At 36.7% G+C, this 18,892-nt stretch overlaps 1 protein-coding gene across 1 annotated transcript in view; it reads right to left on the reverse strand.

The window, feature by feature from the left end:
* The window catches only part of LOC121863261 (27 kDa glycoprotein-like), a 38,229-nt gene extending 23,400 nt beyond the window's left edge, over positions 1 to 14,829 (reverse strand). Inside the window, exons 1-5 of the mRNA XM_042361818.1 lie at positions 14,534 to 14,829; positions 11,289 to 11,434; positions 9,667 to 9,788; positions 8,338 to 8,492; positions 8,042 to 8,192 (exon numbers count right to left, since the gene is read on the reverse strand). Coding sequence (XP_042217752.1) covers positions 8,042 to 8,192; positions 8,338 to 8,492; positions 9,667 to 9,788; positions 11,289 to 11,434; positions 14,534 to 14,585 — 626 coding nt within the window. The 5' untranslated portion in view covers positions 14,586 to 14,829. The remainder of the gene's footprint in view (positions 1 to 8,041; positions 8,193 to 8,337; positions 8,493 to 9,666; positions 9,789 to 11,288; positions 11,435 to 14,533) is intronic.
* Between the last annotated feature and the right edge of the window lie 4,063 nt (positions 14,830 to 18,892).

Here is an 18,892-nt window from a genome sequence, read left to right on the forward strand (position 1 = left end):
GTTCAAGCTCTCGAACGTACTCTACCAACAACACCAAGGATGAGCGCGGTGAAGCTAGTGACACCCACAGCGAGAGCAAAAGCGCATTTGAGGACAAGGAACAAGAGGCGGTGACTCAAGAACTTCTCACAAACAATTTTTGGAAGAAGTTTAACGCAACAAGCTGTAGACTTGGTGGAGGTGCATGGATCTTGCTGACTATTGCTACTTATCTGGCCACGCGATGGAGACATGTGTTGCATGGCATACCAGTGAGAGGAGGAGGAACTCTGTGACTGGTCAGGTTCAGACTGTTGCAGTAGCAGTGGACCTTGCTAGAGAAGCTGCGCCAATATCACAGCTGAAGGCTTCCCGAGACCACCACCAGAAGACATCCTGGAGGTGATCAAAGATCCTGAAGTGACTGGCCGACAAGATGTTGGAAGAAGAACACGCCAGTGAAGAGGAGGAAGAAGGTGCGCTGTCTCCTAAGAACCTAGTTTAAATCATAGTGATATTAAGTGTGCGCTATAGAGTTTGCAGAAAATTAAGTCCGCCCTTTCATGATAATGACGACATGCAGAACGCTTATGAAGTCTTCCATACCCGACTGGTGGTGCCAGGAGTCAGTATATCACGGTGTATCGCTTTATCAACATCAAAGCCAGCCGTCAGCAAGCATAACCGGAAGTTCTTCGCCTTGAACCCACCACACAGCCAGCCCAAGCCAGTGATAGTAAAATTGAAGTTGATTCTTGAGGGGATTTGTCAGGAAGCCCTGACAACTGTAAGTGACAGTGATGCTGATTCACCTAGTAATGGTGATTCACCTGAGGGCCAGTAATCTGCCCTCTGCCTCGAACCAGCCTCCATCCTCAGATGCCTAATTCCATCTCTCTTCTACTACCGTAAGTGTTCCACATGCCAAAACTTTCGTTTTTAACCTATTCTTTATTTTTCCTATGTTAACCTTTTTATCTTTCCTAACCTGTCTCTCTCTCTTCTATATTACTTGTTTTTTTCATACCATCATAAAGTTAAGATAGAATTTTAGATTACAACATAGTTATGTGTCGCCAAAAGTGGAGTTTGGGGGGGGTTTGGCTGGTTTCCTTTTGGCTGGAATTAATCCCATATGTTCTGTTGTTCACTTAACGCTGACCCCTCTTGTGCCCACCCGGATCAAGTAAGTGGGCATAGTATTACTCCCCGCCAATTCAAGTTTCACTTAACGCCAGATATCATATAATGGGTGGCTGGCCAGAGCTGAACTCACTTAACACGATTTTTTCCACATACGTGAGTGTCCGCTCGAGACGCCATTTTTAGGATTTGCCCCACCCGCCACCCCTGCCTGACTGCCTGTTTTTACAGCTCATAAAATTCATACAAATTACTCAAGCAGACGAGAATTTATATTGCTGAATTTTATATTCTAGGATTTATTTTGAATATAAAACACTAAGTATATTTTGTATTGTGACATGCCAAATTCTTAGAGATAAAAATTTTTCTCAGAGTAACTATGTTATCTTTTTGTGCAAAATATATGACATTTATATTCAAAATATTCCTGGTCTTACAAGGAATCCAGCAATGTCAATATAATATCCTTAACTTTAGTTTGAGGTATTATTTATTAAAATTTAGTGGTTATCCCACACACATCTCCTTGGGACCGTTGTTGGGGGGTGGGGGGAGGGAGGACTGACCGACCATCTGTTACCCCGCGGAAGAATTATTATTTTTTTTTATTAACTGAAGATATTTGTTTTAGCTCATAAAATTCATACAAATTACTCCGGTCTGAATATAATTTACATTGCTGGAATTCTTATAATTTGATGATCATTTTGAATATAAACATCATATATTTGCATTAGACATACAAACAAATTTTAGATAAAAATTTTTTCTCAAATTAACTATGTTATCTTTTGAGCAAAATATATATGACATTTATATTCAAAATATTCCTGGTCTTACAAGGAATCCAGCAATGTCAATTATATTATCCCTAACTTTAATCTGAGGTATTATTAAATACTAATGTTAAAACCCTGGAAGGAGGATTGGTGGGGGTGGGGGTGGGGAGGGTTGGGACTGACCGCATGTTGGAAGAGGGGGGAGGCAAGGTGGGGTACTTTTGATTGACAGATAGTGTCGTGAAGATTATTTTTTTTTATTAACTGAAGGTATTTGTTTTAGCTCATAAAATTCATACAAATTATCCGTCAGAATATAATTTACATTGCTGGAATTTTTATAATTGTGATCATTTTGAATATAAACATCATATATTTTGCATTAAACATACAAATTTTAGATAAATTTTTCTCTAGGTAACTATATTATCTTTTGTGCAAAACATATGACATTTATATTCAAAATATTCCTGGTCTTACAAGGAATCCAGCAATGTCAATTGTATTATCCTAACTTCAGTTTGAGGTATTATTTATTAAAATTTAGTGGTTTTCCCCAAAATTTCTCTGGAGAGGGAAGAGCCGCAGTGTAGTGTGAGAGGGGAGGGAGTTGAGTCCATTATTTGAATGGACATTAACTTCATGTACTGTATTTCATTTCTCTTAAGTATTAATTGTGTATGTACCATCATAAAATTAAGATGTTATTTTTACTACAACATAGGTATGTGCCTTCAAAAGTGGAGTTTGGGGGTCGGGCCGTTTTATTGGAATTAATCCCATATGTTCTGTTGTTCACTTAACGCGATTTCACTTATCATGTGATTTCACTTAACACGGGACCCTCTGGGTTCAATTGACTGCTATGGGGTACTAACTGTGTGTGTATATATATATATATATATATATATATATATATATATATATATATATATATATATATATATATATATATATATATATATATATATATATATATATATATATATATATATATATACTGAATATTCTATGTAAAAAATATAAATTTTAAATTAATTATTTATAGTGTGGTCGACTTCCTACACAAAGACAGGCTATAAATAGCCGTCTTATCTCCCCTCCATCCCTCAGTTCTCAGAGAGAAGGTCTTGGTAAATAACTTTTGTTTGTTTATTTTCATTGTTTGTCTAATTTATCATGTAGTATCAAAGTAATATTAATAAAAATTTTAAGCAGCTACCAAACAGGGAGATACTACCGCCTGGGAAGATATTGGAAGCATAATGTACAGTATTGTCTAATGGTAGACCCTACTTCCATATGGCATCACGAAAATTGTGACCAAGTCTTAGGTTGCTGATCTATCTTTCTGCCTCATTTACTCACAATTGCAGAGTTCCAATTGTTTCTCTTCCTTTGACAACACAACATACATACAATATAATGTTTCTCACCTTTGATCTGTTTTCCTTTTTGCATTTATTTATGGTTGGTTATTTAAAATAAGGACAATTCACTTAAAGTATTGGCATCAAATTTTACCGGCTGGTGTACACTAGTGACTCGCTTAAGCGTCAATTATTTAACTGGAACTAATGTCGGTGTGAGAAAAATATTTCCATTTACTTGAAATAGATTTGCCGATTTATTTGTTGATTTATTTATTTATAATATACTGTAATATATTAAACACACTGCAAGTATTTTCTTTAATTATATACTTGTTTTGTGAAAAAGGGAGGCTACCATTATACCTGGTAGGTGAAGTTGACCAGACATTTATGGTGATCATTAAGGACCAAACTCCGAATCCATGACATGACTTCTGTTCATCATTTATATCCTAAATTTACCACTGTCGGTAGTTTCAAGAATTAACGCAGTCATTTACTGAATATTCTTTGTAAAAAAATAAATTTTAAATTAATTATTTATAGGAGATAAGTATTATTATCAGTAAATATACCGATATGCATTACTGACCACCGAACACAAGGACGGCTAAAATAGCTACAGGCGGTCACAGTCAAGGTCACTTTCCTTTCTTGTCACTGACAAATGGGGGGGAGGGTTGGGACTGACCGCGCGGTTGGAAGAGGGGGGGAGGCAAGGTGGGGTACTTTGATTGACAGATAGTGTCGTGAAGATTATTTTTTTTTTTATTAACTGAAGGTATTTGTTTTAGCTCATAAAATTCATACAAATTATCCGGTCAGAATATAATTTACATTGCTGGAATTCTTATAATTTGGTGATCATTTTGAATATAAACATCATATATTTTGCATTAAACATACAAATTTTAGATAAAAATTTTTCTCTAGGTAACTATATTATCTTTTGTGCAAAACATATGACATTTATATTCAAAATATTCCTGGTCTTACAAGGAATCCAGCAATGTCAATTGTATTATCCTAACTTCAGTTTGAGGTATTATTTATTAAAATTTAGTGGTTTTCCCCCAAAAATTTCTCTGAGAGGGAAGAGCCGGCAGTGTAGTGTGAGAGGGGGAGGGAGTTGAGTCCATTATTTGAATGGACATTAACTTGGCGACTGTATTTCTCTATTTCTCTTAAGTATTAATTGTGTGCATGTACCATCATAAAATTAAGATGTTATTTTTACTACAACATAGGTATGTGCCTTCAAAAAGTGGAGTTTGGGGGTCGGGCCGGTTTCTATTGGAATTAATCCCATATGTTCTGTTGTTCACTTAACGCGGATTTCACTTAACGCGGGACCCTCTGGGTTCAATTGACCGCGTTAAGTGGGGTAACAATGTATATATATATATATATATATATATATATATATATATATATATATATATATATATATATATATATATATATATATATATATATATATATATATATATATATATACACACACACAATATTTTATAATCACAGTCATGTACTGAATATTCTATATAAAAAATATAAATTTTAAATGAATTATTTATAGTGTGGTCGACTTCCTACACAAAGACAGACTATAAATAGCCGTCTTATCTCCCCTCCATCCCTCTGTTCTCAGAGAGAAGGTCTTGGTAAATAACTTTTGTTTGTTTATTTTCATTGTTTGTCTAATTTATCATGTTGTATCAATGTACGTAATATTACTAAAAATTTTAGGCAGCTACCAAACAGGGAGATACTACCGCCTGGGAAGATATTGGAAGCATAATGTACAGTATTGTCTAATGGTAGACCCTACTTCCATATGGCATCACGAAAATTGTGACCAAGTCTTAGGTTGCTGATCTATCTTTCTGCCTCATTTACACGCAATTGCAGAGTTTCAATTGTTTCTCTTCCTTTGGCAACACAACATACAAACAATATAATGTTTCTCACGTTTGATCTTTTTTCCTTTTTGCATGTATTTATGGTTGGTTATTTAAAATAAGGCCAATTCACTTAAAGTATTGGCATCAGATTTTACCGGCTGGTGTACACGAGTGGCTCACTTAAGAGTCAGTTATTTAACTGGAACTAATGTCGGTGAGTAAAATATTTCCATTTACTTGAAATAGATTTGCCGATTTATTTGTTTATTTATTTATTTATAATATACTGTAATATATTAAACACACTGCAAGTATTTTCTTTAATTACATACTTGTTTTGTGAAAAAGAGAGGCTACCATTATACCTGGTAGGTGAAGTTGACCAGACATTTATGGTGATCATTAAGGACCAAACTCCGAATCCATGACGTGACTTCTGTTCATCATTTATATCCTAAATTTACCACTGTCGGTAGTTTCAAGAATTAACGCAGTCATTTACTGAATATTCTTTGTAAAAAAAAAAAATTTAAATGAATTATTTATAGGAGATAAGTATTATGACCAGTAAATATACAGATATGCATTACTGACCACCTCCGAACACAAGGACGGCTAAAAATAGCCACAGGCGGTCACAGTCAAGGTCACTTTCCCTTTCTTGTCACTGGCAAATGGGGGAGGGGGGGATGATAATAGCAGCTGTGTTTATTACGGTATGTTAGACTGGTTTATAATACATTTTTATTATTTTAATATACCGGTAATCTTCATTTTAATCCAGCTTCCCAAACGTAAGTTTCAGTATAAAATAATTAGTGGTAGGACCTTGTGAGTGGTTTACCATGTTTCCATCACCACTCTTGACACGCTAAACTGCAATATTTAAGAGGTAAGAATGATATATCTGGTGCTTAAGACGACCCCCTAACTTTGGGCTGATTTTTTTATGGTTCAAATTCCGTCTTATAGGCCAAGATATACGAGATATAGGGTAAGAAGGTGAAATCTTTAATACAGCACTCATTTTATACATCTGGTCACCTCCACGTCTAGCAAGCTGTAGTGTTTACATTCTTCCTCGTCACTGGTTTTGTAAACATTAACAAAACAGCGTCATTTCTCTTATGTACAACAGATTCATTGTTGTTTATTACTTAATTTATTTTTTATTTAATTAATGATTATGCGTGCAAAATGAACAATACAATTCATTAATAATACATAGAATATTAAAACACACGAGGAGACGAGACAGCATTGTTTTCTTTGTTTACAAAACAAGTGACTGATTGGTTCTACATATAAAACTGAAGAAAATAAGACCCTGGTTGTAGCAGTAATAAAATTAATGTAAAAAAATTAATATGGTTGTTTTAAGTCATGTTATTTAATGTTAATAAATGAAACAATATAAGTAGCTAACTATTAATGGTTAAGAAAAAAGTGAGATGGCATATGTAAGTGAGCACAAGTGTAAACATATCGTCATTACTCTACATAAGAATATGAAAGCAACACTTATTTACTGTTCATATACTGTATATGTTAATTAATGTTTCTGAATAAAAAAAAAAATTCTACCCACCAGTGGTGGTAAAGCTGAAAACATATGGACAGCCAATGTTGTTGTTGTGTGCGTGTTTTTACTTGGATGACGAAGTTGTATATTTAAATTTGGAAGATTTTAATTTTGTGGGGTTTTACAGTCTAAATAGGTGTCCAAATATGGGAGCCTACTGTAAATAGGTGTCCAAATATGAGAGCCTACATATAAAGAAACAAACATTCACCCTTTCACCATATGTCAGAATGTCATTCCCCCCTCCTTTCCAAGATTGTCTGCCTCAAAAAGTGCATTCCAAATAATATGCATATAATACTGAAAATCCTTTATTTTTTCCATATTAGTATCAGTTTCCCCCCCCTGAAAACCTGAGGGGGGAAATTCCCCCCCCTGGTATAGAGAATACTTGTAACTGTTAAGTACTGTAATGAGGAAACAGTCTTTGTAAGGGGCTGATTTCAAAAACCTCTGCTACAGCTTATCGACAACCTCCTGGAAGACGCATAGTAATTTTCGAGGCATATTTTTGTCATAAAAAGTGCGTCTTTGAAGCCGAAAAATACAGTAGTTCCCTGTACTGCATATAATATCAATATGTTAAATAAATGTTAAAATGACTAATAATTTTAATATAAAACATGCAAAAATATTAAAGAACACAACTTTATTGATATTTACTCCATTGGAAATGAATGTAAACATAGAATAGATTACTGAATTGGCAGACTAGCCCATCAGCTGATGCTCACAACAAAACATGATTTTCCTAAGGATTTTGTTAATCAAATTTTTGTTCGTTAACCGAATTGAAGATTCTTATGGAAGGTAATTTGTTCACCAAAATTTCGTTAACCTAACCGTTCGTTAACTTAGGGACCACTGTATATAAACAGCCCAGCCAGCAACAACTGTATGTGGCGAGAATCAGCATGTTAGTGGGTGTGTGAGAATGTCATTGCTGAAATTTACTGAATGTTTAATCAATAGCACTATGCGAAGGATCAAACAAAGCTTTGCCAAAACAAAGTATTGAAGATTACCAAGTCACAATTATGTTTACTGTTAAAACATCCTTATACTTACCTTGCAATAGTAAATGACAGGCATATTGAATTTCATGCATAGCAGCCAATTTTAAAACTGCTGGGTGCTAAATTCAAATTTTACCTTTATTCCATAACACCAGCATTTCTAGGAAAGCAGTGCTATGTAGATTTGTGATTTTACTGCGTAAATCTGCATTAACAAATTCAGCATGTGGGAAATGTTAAAAGGAAAACAAAACCCACTTACTTGCAGTTTTCTTCATCTAGGGCAAAATTTTCGTATGATTTCATATGATTCTTTGCAGCATCTTTAATCTCTGGCACTTCCTCCTTGATACACTCTGTGATGTTATCCATCTGATTCTTGATACAATCTTCTCCCATTTCAGCCATGAACACTGGACAACATAAAAATTAGCTTAGATTGAGTCTTTCTCACACCCACACACACACACATTTTCTTTATTTTTACAACTATGACACTGCTTAAGTCTGGTATGGCCACCTATATTATAACTACTGTACAGTACATGATATACTTACAAGCAATCCTATCACCATCATTATGACACACAAAGTCAATGCCAGCATGTATAGCCTTCATGATGATGCTCAGGTCACGCTGTTCCGGTTCACTTGCACATCGCTCAATTTTGGCAGATGCATCTTCAACACAACCCATGAGAGGGTCACGACGCCTGAAACAGATTTTTCAAATTAAGGTTAGAGTCATATTGTACAACTCTACAATAAAACGTGAGCAGCGGAGCAAAGCCAATAGAGGAATGCCCCAGTTATCACAAGGGATGTGTTCCTAAGACATTGTGATTAATGAAACTGAATATCGGGTAATTTTTATCATAAGAATTAATGTAAATAGGGCAGGGGATGGCCATTGCCACGATCACAAGTTTTTGTTATTTATTTATTATAATACAGTATTCTCGTATGATCAGCCTATTATGGTGTATGTTTCAACAGAAACAATATAAAATATTAAATCATAGAAAAAATATACCAGGTAGGTGTGTGCCTGTGGTGTGACATGTCAATGAATGCAATAAGTCATTTCTGTTAACTTTATACACATATTTTTAGCCTTCTGGCTGCTGAACCTTTTCAATAAACCAATTACAGTACTGTATTATTTTTATTTACCTCACACCACCTGCAACCACCCCCCTCGCACCCCCGGCCCCCCCCACAAGATTGCACACAAATTACATGAACATATTGTGTATGTTCATATTTATTTTTGACCTTATGATAATAATCTTTTTGTACATATTCTGTATGAATAATTGTGTGTGCATGTAAAAGAGTAAATGAAATTGAATAAAAATATGTACATCTAATCAAAATTATTAGATGAAAAATAACGACGACCTAACTCAAAGGTCGGCTCAGTAGGGGTGAAGCTGGCCTTACGTTGGAATATGAAAGCTACAGGTATCGTAATTTTTCACTTGTGAATATCAAATAGGGGTGTTAAATGTCAACTGTGGATAAGTAAGGTTGCGATTATTGGGTTACAAATAGCAAGGAATTCTTGAACTGTACGAAGTATTCCTGTAATGTACATGTACTTAGTACAGTAAAGTACTGTACAAGGTCACTTTTTAATTCGAGAACCCTGAATGATTACTATAGTTTAGGAAACCCTTCCAATGGACTTTGCAATGATTTGAGATAACCAACCACACATGATGCTTCTTACATCATGCATAACTACCATGAGGTTGACTAAAATAAAGCCAACCATGAAGCATGCCAGCTAGCAACAGTGGTTGCATCAAGAGCCCCATAAAACATTTAATTCCTATGACTTCAATCTGTGTTCTTACCATAAAAACTCATCTTACTCTCACTCACCCACAATACTTCTTGAAAACCAGGTCCAATTCTCCCCGGGGTATACTGCTGTTTATTTCATGTCTCAGCTTGTTCATATTGATGTGTTGGCCAATGCACAAGGTCAAATTACTAAAAGACTCCTGTATTGGTGCAGGAAAAGTTAGGAGATTAGTAGTCAGCTGACAAAAGCCCTAAAATCTAAGGAGGTCTAGACAGACTTACTAAGTTACTGTATCAGTAAATATTCCCTATAAAAACCTCAAGATATCTTACCATTATAAAAATCAAATTTACTAGCTAATAGGTTCTTCCGAAGTATTTAGATGGTGCTTATACAACACACAGCTTTGATACAACAGGTTACTTCATATACAGTGATCCCTCGGTTAACGAGTGCCTCGGTTAACGAATTACCTTCCATAAGATTCTTCACCTCGGTTAACAAGCAATCCCTCAATTAACGAATTCCTTACGAGCGCCCCTCAACATGTTTTCGCTTGCTCACTAGCTGTCGTATTAGTCCGCCAATACAGTAATCGGTTCTAGGGTTTAAATTCCTTACCATTTTAGTAAATATCAAGAAGGTTGTACTATTCAATCATTTTAAAAGTTTTATATTAATTTTTTTAGTCATTTTAACAATTATTGAACATAATTGAAGTACAGGAAACTAGTTTTATGCGCACTAAACAGCCACTCAGCACACCAAGCTTAGCGTCAGTTTGTTTACAGGTTCAGAGGAAGGAACATCTTGTTTGAGACTCTTCAACATAAATGCTTTTTTCTGTGTTTCCAGTCAAATTATTGGTCATTTTGAAATATGTTTTACATATTGATAATATATAGCGGAGTGTTGATTTAAAGAAAATAATCTTGAATTACACCAAGTGAACTAAAATTTTATGGGTGAAATGGCAGCATGGGGTGACTTCTCTTCCACCCCAATGCCTTCTCTTCTCCCTTCTCCTCCACCCCCATTCTGATTCCCATCATCATCATCATCAACAAGGAGCCTTCTACATGCACACCTCATAGTAAGTGTACTTTAATGCATTTATTTTTCATTTGTATGTAATTTTCGGTGAGCTGGAACCAATTACCCAAAAACCCATTGAAACAATGGTTTCGTTTAAAGAGCAACCTTCTGGAACGAATTGTGCTCGTTAACCAAGGAACCACTGTACTGTACAGATGAAGGGCTTACTACTGTATAAGATGCAACCTATCATAGAACTTTGCTTTGGTGCTTTTGAAATATAGTACAGTACTGTATAACAAGCTGTCAGAGAAATCATTATTCCAGAGATTTAAAACTTTGTTTCAATAATGGCTCCCCCCAAACACATGTCTCTGCCTCCAAGCCAAGATTGGCTCGTCAGCAAGTGCTCCAGTGGAGGCATCACATGTCATTCATCAACAACACATCAGCTACACAACATTTCTAAAAGCATGTTGGAAAATAAAAAGAACTGAACAAGATAATCCAATTCTATTTTTTAACATTCTTACTTAAAATAAATTTTTGAGGACTACAAAAAGTGCTGAATTCTACATCAGTCAAATGAACCTTTGGTTTATTGTAACAGAGAATACCAATAATGTACGTGTACTGTACATTTATTCAGGCTGTAATTACAAACCTTAATATCATCCACAGCATCTTGTCCAACATTTAGCCTACACCGTTCCCCCCAGTCTGCAATCTGCTTCACATCATCAGGATTCTTGATGTTATACTTGGTCAGGACTGAGGAGTCTCCCAGATCCAACTTTTGGCTTCCAATTCCTATCATTTTTTTTAAACATGAGTGTTATGAAATAAATTTACATACACAGTACAGTACATTGCAAATAAACTCATTCATCAATACCCAACATTATTCAGTATTGTATTGTATAGGCATTAAGCGTCCATCTGAAGTTAACCTTAATTATTCTCCTGCGAGTTAAATCTGAAGTTGAACCTCATCATATTTTGCATGCGAGTACATCAACAGCACTTGCCTGAACTACTGAAATCTCCTGACACTAGAATCAAATTCAAAATTGGACAAGCCCAACTTTTCAGAATTTATAAGAAGCTTCAGCAACCTAAAAATTGTAATATGCATAAATAATGTATACCACGGGCTCAAATCCTTGTACAGTACCTGTACAACCAAGAAATTAAACAAAAGCCCATTGGAAATATAAACAATGGAACTAAGAAGAAATGTTACAAGATTAACAAATGCAGAGATGATAAATCCTGAGGAGAAAAATTTAAATAAAAAATTCAGTGTAAATTATATAGAAGTCACCAACATAAAAAATGAAATTACAAAAAAAAAAATAAAACATGTTCACTTTAAAGACGGCCACATTTTTACAGTTTTAGATACTGTACCATGTTTGACAAAAATTTATGCTGCAATTGTTTGTTTAAAATGTCAGACAAATGATAGTAATGTACTGTACCTTTTATCAAATTTCTATTAAATTTTAAAAGGATAACATGTAACATTGATTGGTACATTACTAGTTAATATCTAGACTGATATATTGATATTTTCTTACTGGATGTTTACAACAGGTTTCTTTCAATATACTGTACAAATGGAGTGAAAAGTTTGCTACCTCCCAAACTGAAGCAATTACACCCACACCAGGTCGGAGATTCATTCCTCCAACTCAGTTTCACCACGGGGAGCGAGCTTTTCTCCACGACTGTATACATAACATGGTGGGAGGGAGAGCAAAGTGAAAACTAAAGAGAGAACCACTGGTGAGGGGAGGTATGAAATTACATCACAAACCAACTAAACCTTACAGGTGTATAGGTAGTGACCTGTAGATTTTGTAGTACTGTACTGTACAGTCCCCCCCAAAAAAGAATCGTTACATTTTCTGTCTACAATTTGAAAAACTGCATGTTGGTATGCCTGCTGCCTATACAGTAGACCCTTGCCATTCAAAAATTTGCAATTCACCTATTTACTGATACTTTACTTCCTGTTATTTTATTTCCTGTTACTTTTTGGCAGTTACCTTTTTCCAGATCCTTTTTTTCTGTTACCTTTTTTCCTACAGTTCATCTAAATGGTCTGTACCTCGTAACAATCTTCAAGAATGAGGTGCTTCCCTAAATGCCGCCAGTCACACTCAAATATAGTTCTCGCATTGTTTGCTGGTAATGGATGATTAGCCAACCAGAGCACACTCACGGTAAAATAGCATTAGTAGGAACTTACGATCATGGCAATATATCCACTGCCCATTATTATTATTTCAGGTAAATAGACCTACTGTGCTGCAGTTTCCTTTGTTCTTATATACTGTATTCTTAAATAGCTATACTCTACTTAAATTTCTTCAGACCTTTGAATTTGGTTTGGATTTAGCTAGAATGGGATAAAATTGTTTTTAAGACATTTATCCCTAGGACATACAGTAAATTTATAGAAAAGCACCAGTCTTTCTTTGGATATTAACATTGTTTTTCCTATGGTTTTTGATGAGTTTCGAACAAATTTTATATTAATTTCCGCCAGCAATTACTCATTTGTAGATACATCCCCCCTCTCCAACAATCTGAAGGGAAGATGTTGGAAAATTGGAGTTTTATGTTGGGTAAATCGCAGAAACAGGTGATTTCCAATGGAGAATAAGGCAAAAATCGTTCAAAACTTATCAAAAACCACAGGAAAAAAAACATATTTCTAATGTAAAACCCTCACCAACCAAATAAACCAAACCCCCACAACTTACCTTAATCTGAAGTAGAGTCAGGCCAAATGTGTTGTTCTTCATGCAGTGTACACTGATTATTACACGCTGGACAAGTAACGTTGTTTGGTAATACACTGTGTTTTCTAAAGAATTAAACGGCCCCACTATTTTTTTGATGAGACTTGGCAATTGACGTAAATTAATCTCTATCACAATGAAGGCATAGCTCTTCAACCTGTTCAGCCATATCTGGTATTAAAAATTCAAATTTTCCCTCCTGACGCTCCCACGCATTGTTCGTCGGCTAAGACAAAAAAAACTCTTTCCCAATAATAAGTCTCCTCTCGCTTATAGCCAATAAGAAACTCCCACACCACCCCCCACACATGTGCTGTAGACGCTTAAGAAGTGAATAGGGAGGTAACGGAGCACTGGCTGAGGGATGGTCAGACCTTCTCCGCCAGGTGTAAACAACAAATGGCTAGGCTTGTGCCTTACCAAATATAATATTATTGGAAAATTAATATCTTGGATATCTTTAATTTCCGGCAGAAATAGCATAGAAGAAAAATGTCTTAGAAATGTCTAAACATTATGAAACATGGTGAAAGGTATGAAAATTATTTTTTATGTCACAAATGCACCTATGTTTTTACCCAGTAATTTCCCTCATCCTTCATGTCCTGCCCACTAGCAGTACTTAAAAAAATAAAAAAATAAAGTTAAAATCATAAGAGAAAGTTGTCGTTTCTTTTAATATACTTAAAAACATCAAAACAATAAGTATAGCAAAAATCAAGAAATTCAACAAACTCCTAGTGTTAGCCATTGTCTACACCTTTACCCAAAATACATATTAATAACAGCAAGAGAAAGATAATGTTCTTTACTACAAATTCACCGAACATACAGTAATGGTATAACATTGTCAACATCACCAATCGGTCAATTTAGGATAGTAGCCAGGTTTCAATTAGGTTAGGTTAGGCTAGGGCAGTTAGCACCAGAAATGAGCATATTTTTTATGGAAAATCGAAACCTATCATAAATTGACCTCACCAATCTGCTGTAGTCCTATGCTGTGGAAATAGATTACTAGATATAAATACTCTGGGATACACACAATAGTCTTAGAGTAAGAAAGGACAATTTCCATATTAAATTTGATGTGACTCACCGGTAAGCACCAGCATGACCACTATGGTACATGCCGAGCCTTTTAATCCCATCTTCAAAGTCCTTGAGCTCCTACACTCTCAACACCTCTTGGCCTCGTAATTGTGTTAGATGGGAGTAGTCCCAACAATACCTGAACACAGTCCTCTTCAACAGCTCACTGTACTCTAATCAAATGAATACGAAGCCAGCAGCGTCTTCGGCCAACGTATAGAACACAATAACCGTACTATGGTGATCTGTCACCAGTCTCCTGCCCTTGTTGTGTGCTGGTGCAACTGTACTCAGGAGTCAGAAGTACCAACCAAAGTCTTTGGTACCAACGTCTCAAACCTTTCCGCTTTACTCTTAGTATTGTTAAAACGTACTTGAAATAAAGTCATTTTATAGAAGTTTCAATCAAATTATGTATATTTATTTATAGAAACTATTAAGCTCTAAGTTAATTCACCAATAGAAATTGTTTGAAAACAGGTACGATATATTGTTAGTAGGCACCAATCAAACAGGGAGGTACTTCCGCCTAGGAAGAAATTGGAAGCATAATAAGAACATAAAAAAATAAGGAGTCTGCAATAGGCCGTTGGCCTGTGCATGGCAGCTCCTGTCGAGAGTTCTCTAATAGTAGACCCGCTGCCATATGGCATCACAAAAAATATGACCAAGTCCCAGGATGTTGATCTGTCTTTCTGCCTCATTTACACACAATTGTAACATACATATAGTATATCGTTTCTCACTATTGATTTTTTATATATATTTATGGCCCCTTTATTATATATATATATATATATATATATATATATATATATATATATATATATATATATATATATATATATATATTTCATGTAGATCCACAATGAAAACGTGGATAAAATAAATCTTGATAAAGTCACACGGGAAGAGGGAAACAACGGAGCACCTTAGCTTTCGTCTTTATTCAAGACATCTTCAGAGGTAACAGTTGCCTCTGAAGATGTCTTAAGAACATAAGAAAATAAGGAGTCTGCAATAGGCCAGTTGGCCTGTGCACGGCAGCTCCTGTCGAGAGTTACTACCACTCTATATCATCCATGAATCTATCTAGCCTCCTTTTGAAACTTTCCAGAGTTCCAGCACTTACTACAAAGTTGCTAAGCTTGTTCCACTCGTCCACCACCCTATTTGTGAACCAGTTTCTTCCTATCTCCCTCCTAAACCTAAACTTATCCAACTTGAATCCGTTGCTCCGAGTCCTATCCTGCTCAGATATTATAAGAACTTTATCTATATCCCCTTTATTGATTCCTTTCACCCACTTAAATACTTCTATCATATCTCCCCGCACTCTTCGTCTTTCTAGGGAATGCAAGTTAAGTTTCTTTAACCTATCCTGATATGTGCCGAGATACTCAGCACAGTGGACAATAAATCAGCTTTGGTGGTCTTCCTCGACTTGTAGAAGGCCTTCGAACTAGCAAATCCACTGGCCATTATAACGGGGCTCGCCGAAAAAGGTGTCAAAGGAAGGTTGCTGGGGTGGATCCAGAACTAACTCGCACAGAGAGAAGCAGGAGTACGCTTTCAGAAGGCATCCTCAGTCCAACTCTGTTCAATGTACTGATGGAAAATCTAGTCAGACTACCTTTCAGACAAACAGCCAAGCTCCTCTACTATGCAGACGACTTTCAGCTCATAGTAAGAGAAGCAAACAGACTAGTCAACACGCTACATGCACTCCAACTTATAGAAGAGGAGTGCAACAGACTTGGACTCAAGATAAATCCAGCCAAGTCGAAAGTGATGGTCATCTGCACAGACACACCAGACATGATGCTCTCAGAGAGCTCTTGAACACATACACACTCTACAGACTGATGATAATATCACACAGACCATCTGCACCGATGGATCTCTTAACACCGCCTGTGGGAGGGCTGGAAGTGCTATTGTTGTGACTCAACCTGAAGGTAATATAATTGAGAAAGGAGTTAGAATTAACAGCTGGGCATCCACTCTACAAACTAAATTAGTTGCCATACTCACAGCTATTAAATTCATTGAAACCACTGTTACTGACAGTCTCATCATCACTGACTCTCTATCCTCACTACTTGCCCTTGGTACCCTCGACTCAGGTTGTCACGCTCTTGTCTCTGAAGCCAGACACAAATATGCGTGCCTAGTTGACCGGGGTGTCAAGGTCAAACTGTTGTGGATCCCCTCTCACATAGGCCTCATAAAACATGAGAGAGTTGATGCCCTCGCCAAACTCGCGTCTAACAAAAACACCGTTGAATGCAATTTGGGTCTGTCAAAAAGAGCCCTTAAAACTGTAATTAGGAAAGAACTTATTGATGAGTTTGACGCAAGTAGACAAGTGCAAACAGGCACTAGTCGATCCATAGGTTACCATGATGAGATGTATCAAGTGAAACATGTATATGGAGCAAGTAACAAGATCACTAGATTACAAGATGTTGTAACCGCTAGATTAAGGTTAGGATATAAGTACCTTTGGCAGTATGTTCCTCAAGCATATGTAAACAAAACTAAATGTAAAGTGTGTGGCCAGACATATGGCCACACACTTGAACACTACGTCCTCGACTGTGTGAAGATAGAACCTTTTAGGGACAGGTCCAAGCACACTGTGTGTGAAATGGCACAACACTTCATCTCTAATGGCAAGATAGCCGACATATTAAGATTGTATCCACTTTTTTGCACTTAGTAACTATATCAATTCTCATGTACAGAACCAAATACGCAATGTGCTTGAATACCTCTCACGTAAATGTGAATAACAAAGTGTGGGGCCAGACATACTGCCTCACACGCCTGTACTCACGCATTTGTGAATAAGTTACCCTTTATGTATAGAACTAAACAAATAATGTAAATGAAATACTGTGTAACATTCAGTGCCATAATATCCTGACAACGGGGGTTAATTATTATGACCCGTTGTAAACCCTACTCTGTAATCCTTTTGCGCTACCGCTCACAGGATGAGTGTGGGGTGCACAATAAAGTAGCCTCTGTAAGCGGCAAAATCAAAATCAAAATCAATCCATACGAAACACGCCGGTAGTCTGGACCAACACCCACCAGTGTCTTGGAATCTGGTTCGACAAAAAACTCACTTTCAAGCCGCAACTCGAGTATCTCAGGCACAGGACGAAGAGCAGACACAACATAATTAGGTCACTCATCAGCACAACCGCAAGAGCGAACATACACATGCTCAACGCCTACTACACGGCCGCCATCAGATCGTTGGTACTGTAGATTACATTGCTCCAGCACTCATTGGACTGAGAGAAGACCAGATAGCTAAGCTAGAAGTTATCCAAAATAATGCTCTCAAGATCAAGCTCAGAGCGCCCATGTGGACCAGAATTTGCAATTGGCAAATGGAAACTGAACTACCACCCAAAATAATGCTCTCAAGATTAAGCTCGGAGCGCCCATGTGGACCAGAATTTGCAATTGGCAAATGGAAACTGAACTACCACCCCTGGCAGTACGAGTAAAGCAGGTGACAGCCGGACTCCTCCAAAATCTGTAGATCAGATAAGCCCACAGCTGCCAAAACGCGAATCAGTGCCTCCCTCCACCTCGACCACAGAGTGCGATAGTGGGGCAGCTAAATGCAATTTTTCAAGAGAATCATGCAAATGGTGATACAAGCACCAAATTTGGCATGGTAATTTTCTAATGGTTACTAATCAAGTCTGCCTAATTGGCCATTTAAAACTCCAAGATTGACCTTCAAAAGTTGATTTTTCTTATAGAAATTGATGTAGTTGGTCAATCTGAGTGATCTTGGTGTCGATATGTATGTTTTCAAGCATGCTCAGATGATTTTGTATAGTTTTAAGTCCACTGTAACATTTTTATCCACACAAAATAACACTTTTAGTAAAAAAAAAATTATTAAAATAAAAAAGTACTCACTATTAGCACTGGTTCCTGTGACTTCTCCTGACAGTACATCTTGTGCATTTACTGCTGTTCACAAATGCAGCTGCAAAGTGCTGTGCAGGAAAGTCCAGAGCGAAAGCATTTGCATCTCTGGTTGCAGTCTTTCTTACAGGAACATTTGGTCAGCTCCTGACAGCACGTTGCAATCGGGGGAAGAGTCGTCCAACGTGTCTGCCATGCCTCTCCCTTCTGTGTCCATCCTCAGTTGACAGGACTACTGGTTTCTGGATTGGAGATTGTTGCCTGGCCCCAGATGATACCGGCCTGGTAGGCAGCCTGCTTTGCATGTTCCTTGAGGGCTGCTTGGGTTGGTGGAATGGAGTCATATGGTCTCTGCTTGAGGGAAAAGAGATTTAGTCTTGCCTCATCTACACCAGTGGCTGCACTAGAT

This window comes from Homarus americanus, unplaced genomic scaffold, assembly GCF_018991925.1.
Source record: "Homarus americanus isolate GMGI-L3 unplaced genomic scaffold, GMGI_Hamer_2.0 scaffold46197, whole genome shotgun sequence".
In the NCBI taxonomy this organism is placed as follows: Eukaryota; Metazoa; Arthropoda; class Malacostraca; order Decapoda; family Nephropidae; genus Homarus; species Homarus americanus.